This window comes from Trichomycterus rosablanca, chromosome 2 (assembly GCF_030014385.1).
Source record: "Trichomycterus rosablanca isolate fTriRos1 chromosome 2, fTriRos1.hap1, whole genome shotgun sequence".
Lineage (NCBI taxonomy): Eukaryota > Metazoa > Chordata > Actinopteri > Siluriformes > Trichomycteridae > Trichomycterus > Trichomycterus rosablanca.
This window is the reverse complement of record NC_085989.1, coordinates 4,202,849-4,212,822: the sequence shown is the minus strand read 5'-3', so window position 1 is coordinate 4,212,822 and position 9,974 is coordinate 4,202,849. Positions and strand designations below refer to the sequence as shown.

The following is a 9,974-nucleotide window of genomic DNA, read 5'->3' as shown; positions in this document are numbered from 1 at the left end:
TCTGACGTCTGCTCGGACTGATCAAACTTTCATCCATCCTGATAGCGCAGCGGTTGAGACGGGCACTCGAACGAGCCTTGCTTTAGGACCTAATTGATTAGGTCAGTTTATGGGACTTCCTACTGTGGAATTCAATTGAAATGAGGGCCGAGAGACATGATTGTGATTGGAGAATGAGAACAGAAGATTCCCGGAAGCTCTAATTATAATCAGAGGACCATTGTGGCTCAGCTGATTAAGAACAGATTCGACATAACTAACTGGAGGACACCCAGCTGACTTTCAAATGCACTGAAGTGTGTTCCAAATTAGAAGAGTCATCAGTCCACATTCAACATTTTTGGATGACCTTAACCTAAAGTTTCACAGTAAACACCTTATCTTAATTACAATACAGTACATGTCAAAAATACACTCATCCTAATTATTAAGCTCAGGTGTTTTAGCAACACCCATTACTAGAAGGTATATAAAATCTAAGATATTCCAGCAACTAGCAAAGCGAGGTCCATACATTCATGCTTTAACAGTGAAATGGAACTTCAGTGTTCTGCACAAGGCCCTGACCTCAACCCCACTTAACATTTTAAGGAAGAAACAAAACAACAGTCAACACTGATTCAGCCTAATTCAGGCATTCTCATCCAGCATCAGTGCCTGACCTTTACCAGGCTCTGCTATGCAGTCACTGTTGGGTCCTTGAGCAAGGCCCTTAACCCTGTCTGCTCCAGTGGTGCCGTATGATGGCTGACCCTGCGCTCTGACCCCAGCTTCCAAACAAGCTGGGATATGCGAAGAAAGAATTTCATTGTACTGTACATCTGTATATGTATATATGACAAATTAAGTATATCTACTTCTAAATGCTGTTGTAATAGCTGAAAAGATCACATAGCGGTCACTCTAGTTTAATAGCATTTGTTTTTGAAATAGGACGTCCAACAAGCTCATGGACAGGTGTCCAAATACTTTCTGCCATATAATATATGTTTCAGTTGCAGTGCAGATAAGAATCAAGCAATTTAAAGTATTATTATTTATTTATTAGGATTTTAACATGTTTTACACACTTTAAATACATTCATGACAGGACAGATAGTTACCGGTTACTACCTGCACACAGAAACTACACACAAAAAGGACCTGGACCCATTCAACTGGGAATCATCTGGTAATCGAACCCAGGACCTTCTTGCCGTGAGGTAACAGTGCTACCCAACGAGACAGTGTGCTGCCCCAATTTAAAGTAACTGTGAAAACTTGCAGTGTTTATAATACAATAATGTTTATTATCATCATCATTATTATTATATATTATTTTTTATTTACTTAATTTTCATCCACCCCTTTATCCTGGAAACACTGAGCACACGGCAGAAATACTCTGGACTGGGCCCCAATCCATTACAGGGCTGGTATCACCATCATCATCAGTATTCTTCTTTTTCTTCTTTATATTAATACTATTATAAGTAGAAGTAGTATTAATATTAATGCTGTGTTAAAATTAGGGTTTTTAAAAGCTTTGTAGTGAGAAAAAATGTCTCTTTAAGTCCTTAAAGTCACTGCATTATTTACTGCTTGTTCATATTGATATACATTAACTCATATTAATAGCTTATTAGTAAGCTTAATATGTATCGTTTATAATTAAGTAGGTTATAATTAAGTATAACTGTAGGTTACAATAATCTGGTGAAAGGCTGTGTTGAGATAATATATGACATTACATAGAGTAACAGTAACAGGGTAGTGGGCCATGCAAACAAATGTGATAAACTGTGTATCACTGTGTCCAATATTAAAATGTAGAATATAATATCTTAACAACATGTAATCAGTGTTAATGCAGTTTTATTCATACATATAAGCAGTGTATTGTCGACCAAATTAAAAACTCAACGTTTACTAATATTTCAGCCACTGTCTTCTACTGACATCTAGCGACAATTTACAGGAACTGCACCATCTACAGAGATGCGTTATTAAGAACAGACGAAGCATTATTTATTATGAACAGTATTTCGATGCAGTGCTTGTCCATGTATGTTATTACTGCAGGAACACACCCTGAACAGAGTGTAAATGTATTACTCCCTCCCCAGTAACTCTTCACACAAAAGCAATTTTAAGTCAAATTACTCAGGGTAGATTATATGAGCGCAATTAAGTATGTATTTACTCATCAATCGCTTTTGGAGCAAGCCATAGCCTAGTGGTTAAGGTACTGGACTAGTAATCAGAAGGTCGCTGGTTCAAGCCCCACCGCTGCCAGGTTTGCTGCTGTTGGGCCCTGGGCAAGGCCCTGAACCCTCAATTGCTCAGACTGTAACTGTAATGTAAGTCGCTTTGGATAAAGGTGTCTGCTAAATGGCTAAAATGTAAATGTTATCCGGCCGGTGGATAGCACAGCTGAGATTTATACCTGGATCTCAGCAATGGTGGGTCAGCTTATTATTATTATTATTATTATTATTATTGTTGTTGTTGTTGTTTTGTTGTTGTTGTTTCTACCATTGTTAGATTAATATACATTTATATTGTACATAATTGTATATAAATGTTTCAGTGTTTCATCTTATTGACTGGAATTCTGCAAAAATGGTTAAATTTTAACATACTAAGAACAGTACAGTATGTAGTCAATGTTTAAAAAACAGATCATAGTGAACTTGCAATTCCACGCTTTACCGCCAGACGTCACTAGACTACTTTAATTCAATGTAAATACAACTAGTAAGTTCATTTCTGTTGCATTGAAATGAATACATTAATTAATAAATGAATCCTAAGTTAAAGAGGATGTTTAAAGGAGCTAATGTTATCTAAATGTTCTCAAAAAATTAGATACAAATGTCTATAATTGTATGCATGGGTTTCTCTGGGTTTTTTTGTTTCCTTTCTACCAAAAACATGTTATAACTAGATAGTGTAAGATAGTCATTTATTTTTTATTTTTAGTGTGCAATCTACAGTATAATGGGTTATAATTTTATTCAAGTTGTGTTTTGTTCATGTCCTCAGGGTGTCAGGGTAGGGGCCAGAGACAACCACAAACCTGATTATGACAAAAGTGCTAGTTAAAGTGAATGAATGAATAAAATATTCAAGAATACAAGCAGATGACTTTTTCTGATGTTTATTATTAGCAATTCATCAGATACATGTAAACAACCAGTAGGAAAAGGACAAAGCTGAGCAAAGTTTTCACATAGTAAATGTGTATCGCTTCAGAGAAGATCAGTAGCTATTTATTCACTCGCTCACACACTCACTCACTCTCTCTTATTCACATGCATGCTACTCACTCATTCACCCACACCAGTTATTTTCAAAATTGTGCATTAAAAAAGAAATTAACATATTTATATATGGTACAGAAAAAAATCATAAATAAAAGTATAGACAAAGTATTTACAACTCATAAATTAACAAAAAAGTAAACAAGTTTTCATCTGCTTTTATGCAGCCAAATGTTATGAACGTTAATGATCTGCTGCTTCCCAGACTTGTTGTGTAATACTGATATAGCTAATCCATTAGTACCCACATTAATACACTAGTCCTCTCTTATCTGTTGGTTTGCTTTAGCAGAGGGGCCAAAACATGTAAACACACGTCAACAAGAGAAAAACCTTTTTCCTGAGGTACCACCAGGGTACCTGGTCTTTTACAATACACCACATCATTTAGGGTCCCTTATAGATAGAAATCCAGAGATAATACATCAAGAGAATGGTAAAGTGTGTATTAAAGTTGCTATTATCTGTGGTATTCCTTGTGTATAAAAGGGGACTAAAGTACTGCCTTATTTTCAGGCTGCAAATTGTTTCTCTAAATACATAACAAAAGTTATAAAACCAAATGACATTAGGAGCAACTTTAATGTTTAATGTTTCAAATACTGCTTTTTTAACACAGCATGTAACTTTTCCTCATCTCTCCACCTTCTCTCTATCTTCAGTGCTGAAAACTAATTATATGTAGTTTTAATAAGGGTTTCCAAAAATCTTTAGTAGCACAATAGCATAACACACACCAGGCTCATATTTGAATGTTAGCATATTACTGGTAAAATAAATCAATGCAAGCAACAAAAAATGAGTTTTACTTCTGTCTATCCAGTGTCTCCAGCTATATTTCCTATATGGTTTATTTTAATGAAATTATCTTGCTAGCTAGATAATGATAGGTATGAGACAAACAAGGTGGGGTGGAAATGAACCAAAATAGGCGACATGAATATGAGATATCAGGGAACTCAAATTTTCTACTGCCACTCCTGTGATATTTTCCATTTGCTACTTTTCTGAAATTTTTCTTTTCTGTATTTAAATGTGTTATTATTATTAATTATAAAATGAATCGACTGTGAATAATCCCCATATTTATGTACATTTATGAGGAGCATCCCAACATAAATCTTTACCAAAGTGTGCACTTCTAGGGCTGCTTGGTGTCCAGTTCTAATGACCACATGTTAACATCACACATGCATGACAATAATAACGTCCTGCTTAGCTGCTTGGATTTAAAAGAATGATTAACTGTTTAGTTTTCAATACTGGCATTATCTTAATCCTCTTGATTAACTCCAATATCATATTAAACACATCTTAGTTCATAGATCTGATATTTAAAACACCTAATACAGTGAATCTTCATGATGCTCCTCTTCATGTTTTTGCATCAGGATCAAATCACTTTGCACCGCTAAACCCCAGTCGAGCTTTTGAGTTTTGCATATTCTTACAAATGTGTAATTCTGAAGTTCTGTTATGAGCATCTTAGTTTAGGTGAAATTCAAATGAGCAAAACCACAAACATAATTAAATAAATGACTATACATTATAAAAAGCTTGTTGAAAACCCTTTGAAAGCTCAAACATGGAGCCCTTTCAGTCAGAATAGTGAAATAAATAAAAAACAAACACAGACGGACCCTCCCAAACCTACGGTGAAATAAAAAATCCAGTCAGGCAAAGAAATCATCAATCATTAGATTCCAGCTGTACACAGGGGTTCATTTTACAATCCTATAATTTTACAATTCCAGGATAGTAAAATCTTTACAATCCTCAATTCCAGAAAAATTAGGACTATGTGAAATGTGAAAAAAGAAAGCAGTGATTTGTAAATCTGATCCATGTCGTCCTGTATTTAAATGAAAACAGTACAAAGAGAAGATTTGAGATTTTACCTTATCTTTTTTTAAACTTTATATATTAAAACTGGTGCCAGTTATGCAAAATTAAAAAGATTTTTTTTTAGCATTTTAGGTGCTACAATATTACTTGTATAAGCTTGAAACTTGGCCATCATCTATGGCATCTACGCTATCAGCAGTCTGGGCATCTACACTGACATGACTGGCTATGTCGGGATGTGAAGAGGGGTGAAGCCCTGTGATGGGGTGTTACCTGGAGGATTCAGACCTACTGTGACCCTGACCAGAATAAAGCAATTAATGAAAATGGCATGAAAAGCAACCAAAATAGGCCTGGACATTAAAGCAACACTATAAGCAAGAATGAAGGATGATAAAATGGACCAATTCATTTCTTTATTATGTGTTATATCATCAGTCTGTCCTGGTCAGGGTTGCTGTGGGTCTGATTCATTGAGTGAAAGGTAGGAAACACTTCAGGCAAGTGGCCAGTCCATCACAGGGCATGAAATTGACTGATGACCACTGGAATCGTGTACTGTAAACAGTTTGCTAATCAACATATTGGATGTTGTGTTTTCCCAGGTAAACTTTTAAACATTGAGTTTAAAAGAAAAGAAAAGTCAAAAGAAATGTAAAAATGATTTCCCATGCTATCCCAACTTAACTGCGGTTTGTACGTGTCCCTCCGTATCACAAACAAGATTAATAAACAACTTTAAGCAACTGTTAATGAGCTGACTGCAAAAAAGGCAAATTTTTTTACACTTCTAGCTTCAAGACTGTACATTGTTAGTATTAAGAGAGGCAGTTTTCTATTGTAATCATGCTGCACTAATATAGTGCAAAACAGGACCTGAATACAGAAAGGGGGCAGAGGCAGGCCAGAGTTTCAGTAAGGGACACTACCAAGTACTAGTGGGAGTACCAACCAAGAACCCAATAAAGTCGGCTGCAGTAAAATGACCAACATAATGCAATTCATTGGAAAACAGTAACAATTCAAGAGAGATTCTGTATATATGAATAATCCAGATGATGCAGCCTGAGGAACAAACGTCATCCTTGTGCTTTCCTAGCAAAAAGCTCTCCGTGTCCGAGTGCCCTCACCAACAGCGTTCCTTCTGAGGACGGCAGAAAGGCAAAGGCAGACCTCCGTAAGAAGAGAAGAGTTTGTCAAGGCTCCAGTGAAAGTTTGAGACGTAAAAAAAAAGTTAGGGGAGAAGAAATCTGGGCTAATTATAAACAGGGGCTCAGTTTGAGGTTCCGAAACATTGTAGAAAAAGCCGTAAAGTCCACTAGTAGGCAGCTGTGGAGGAATGGGCGTTTGTTTTGCAAAAGGCTACATGTCAGCGTCGCCATCGTAGGCCAGCGTCAAAGGCTTCAGCCTGTTGTTCATCTGTCTTCTCTTGGGCTTCTTTGGCTTTTTGCTAGAAAGAAAAGACAATGTTAGGATTAGCAGCTTATCAAAACATACTTCAGGTTCAGCGTTACAGGACCATGAAAGCATTTTTACATCCTAAACTCAGTCAGCTTATCATTTCCCCTTTAAGGTATGTTTTTAAACACTATCTCTGTTAGAATCACAAATAAGTCATTATTCAGTTAATGCAGCAGGTTAAAAACATCATTTCAACTAATTGACATTAATCTTTTAAAGCTGATGGTCTGTATGTAAATTGGAAAATAAGCTGGCACTTTTACCACCTCGTTGCAACTGAGAAAAATTAAGGTCTAATGAAATTTGACATTATTTTTCATCAACATGGTCTTAATATTTTGCCTGAAGCCTCAGTATAAATAAAGGTTAAACTCTGCTGGCCTTGTAATATGTAATAATGTTGACTGGAAAGACTTGATTGTCACTTGATTAATAAACCACAAGCAACTGGCTTTTCTCGTTTTATGTTCTTGGTACTGTTCTAATTTACTGCTTTTAACGGTAGTGAAACAATAAAACTCTGATGTGGTTAATATTTTAATGAGTTGCTAAAAGCCCATCAGTTAACCATTGACTAATGAAAGTCAGTCAACGGTTATTTTCACTGAGGGCCACATCTGCATTATGGTGGCCCTCAAAGGGTTGATTGTAATATATCCTGCTGTGATTGCAGTCTGCCTTTTAAATCTTAGACAATTTGTTGTTTTTCTTGGAGGCCAAATTCTGAGTTGGGTGTCAAAATGCCAAATTTATCCTGTGTATTTATACTGTATATTTATAGCGTATATCTACATTTATATTGTACTCCTTTACCACAGACACGGCCTCATGACACAAGAGACGTACCGTTTTTTCTTCTTGAAGCACAAACTTGTTTTCACTTTCCCATCTTTCATTTAATTTCCTCCTTGTGCTTCAACTTTCTCTTCTTGTACAAATTGGGATTATTTGTAATTATTTCTCAACATCACTTGTTGGAAAACCGCCTCCGTTAAACGCTGATGTGAAAACACCGCCATCTAGTGGCAGGATGCGGCCACTTTGCGGGTCACAAAATCGGCATGCATTGTGGGAGATGCAGTTTATGTACGATTTTACAGTGTATTTTAAGACAATCATAAGTCTTTTAAGCTCTCGCTGGCCACATAAAATAGTGGTGGGCCTTGAGTTTAACACATGATATTTAGGGGATAAAGTGTAAAATTAGAAAGTTTTACATTATTTCTCAGGTTGCCATCTATTTCCACTTCTTATATATCTAATACATTTAGCTGAGTTGCCTTTCACGCATCTATTTATTAAAGATGCAAATTTCCCTATTTTGTTCTAAAACAAGCTTTTTAAATTTATTAAGAAATATAAAACAAATCACTGAATTGTATGTAAAATAATGCTGATTGAAAGCAGCTTTATAAACATTCTTGGAACACTGACTAGCCTGCTGTCACAAATGCTCTTTTAACTAAAAAGGTTCCAATTTACCACAGACATTGTTCATAATCTTTAAACAAAGGGGTAAAGCAATTTCATATTATTGGCCTATGTTTTGAAATGTGATGTCCAGCCAGCCTACGGTCAGCCATGTAGTGTAATCTGACAAAACATGTGGGTTTGTATTGAACTGGTGCATACGCATTAATGCTGCTGCTGACTTTGCTGTTGGTCATTAGCTTTTTAACCATCAGCGTTAATCAAACAATGACTCAGTTGTCAGTTTTATTTTATTAATGTACACCTCTAGTATACATATGGCTCGTGGCTTTTATAAAACAAAGTGCATATACCGCTCTGTTAATTTCCCATGCATTCTTTTCCACCATGCTGTTAATAAAAGCCTGATCATCATGCATTGACCCTAGTAGACACCCCCCCATAGCTAATATAATATTTCTGGTTCATGTACTGTAATATTGATTAGATATTTCAAAATGTTAATGATGCAACACAAAAAAGAAAGCTAATTTATTATTGTAGCCTCCTGAAGGTGCAAATTCGCTGCCATTTGATTTACACAATAAAAAAAATAGCTGATGGAAGGCATGAGGCTCCAGGTCTTACCTTAGCGAGTACTATGACAGAAATAATGCAGACAGACAGAAACATGATTATAGAAAAACTACACATCACGAGTCACATCTAGACTGGTGTAGTGAAATGGACAGGTAGTTTTTCAGACAGATTTATAATGGGTGATGAAAATAGAGTTTGAGAGAAAGACACAGCTACAACTCCTGACTAATCGACAGGCTGTATATTAACCCATCATTCCATTTTTTTTTCCCTCCTCAGAATAAACAAAAAGGATGGGTTTGAGAATAAGCCAACCCTTATTCTCAAACCCATCCTTTTTGTTTATTCTGAGGGGAAAAAAAATGGTCTCGTAATCACATATAAACAATAAATAAAAAGATGCCATAGGATCTGAGGAAGTATAACTGCAGTACTGAGACTTTCCAGCAGAGTACAGTGTTGACCAATTGCCGTGTTAACAGCAATCCGTCAGCTTAAATCATTTAATATTCACTTTATCTTCATTTTTGGACCTCATGTTTGTTAGACGAGACCTTGGATTGTTAATAGACGGACTGTATTCTTGACACCATGACTTCAGCTTTTTCAGAGGTATAACGATAGTCTAGATATGGTAAGCTGATGATTTAGACTCAAAGACTAGAACTTTACCTAAACGTATAGTATTTTATTCATATAGAATAGAATGCCTTTTATTTTGTCATATATACATATGCAGGTGTGCAGTACAACGAAATTCTTTCTAAATATTTCCCAGCTTGTTTGGAAGCTGGGGTCAGAGCCCAAGGTCAGCCATTGTACAGCGCCCCTGGAGCAGACAGGGTTAAGGGCCTCAAGGGCCCAACAGTGGCTGCATGGCAGAGCTGGGATTCGAACTCTCGAAAAAGCTCTACCCACTAGGCTACCACTATCCTATATTTAAATACAGAATGTTTAATCTCTTAATTTATATATTTTAAAAAGACTACTTGTTCACTACCCAGATGACTAGGACCCAGCTGCAGAAATAAAGTTCTAAGTAAATTGCAAAAAAAGCTAATCACAACTTAATCAGCCAAAACGGGACTCGAACCCACGTTGTAAGTCACAAAAAGTCTAACAATTACCTGACTCAGTAATGGATAGTTACAGAGAAGAAACTAGAACTTCCTTGTTTTGAGAATTAAACGAGGTAATAAATTTACAACGTTCAGCCCTCCGTACTCCGACCACACTGATCAGTTCAATTTTGTATTTCACTATCCATCCATCCATCCATCTATCTAACTAACAAGTTAAAGATCCATCCATCTATCCATCCATCCATCTATTTATCAATCTAACTAACAATTTAAA

The 9,974-nt window shown here is 36.1% G+C and overlaps 1 protein-coding gene across 1 annotated transcript in view; it reads right to left on the bottom strand.

The window, feature by feature from the left end:
- Window positions 1–6,405: 6,405 nt before the first annotated feature.
- thsd7aa (thrombospondin, type I, domain containing 7Aa) overlaps window positions 6,406–9,974 on the bottom strand; it is a 101,466-nt gene continuing 97,897 nt past the window's right edge. The window contains exon 28 of the mRNA XM_062989743.1: window positions 6,406–6,597. Within this exon, the coding sequence (XP_062845813.1) occupies window positions 6,510–6,597 (88 nt within the window). The 3' untranslated portion in view covers window positions 6,406–6,509. The remainder of the gene's footprint in view (window positions 6,598–9,974) is intronic.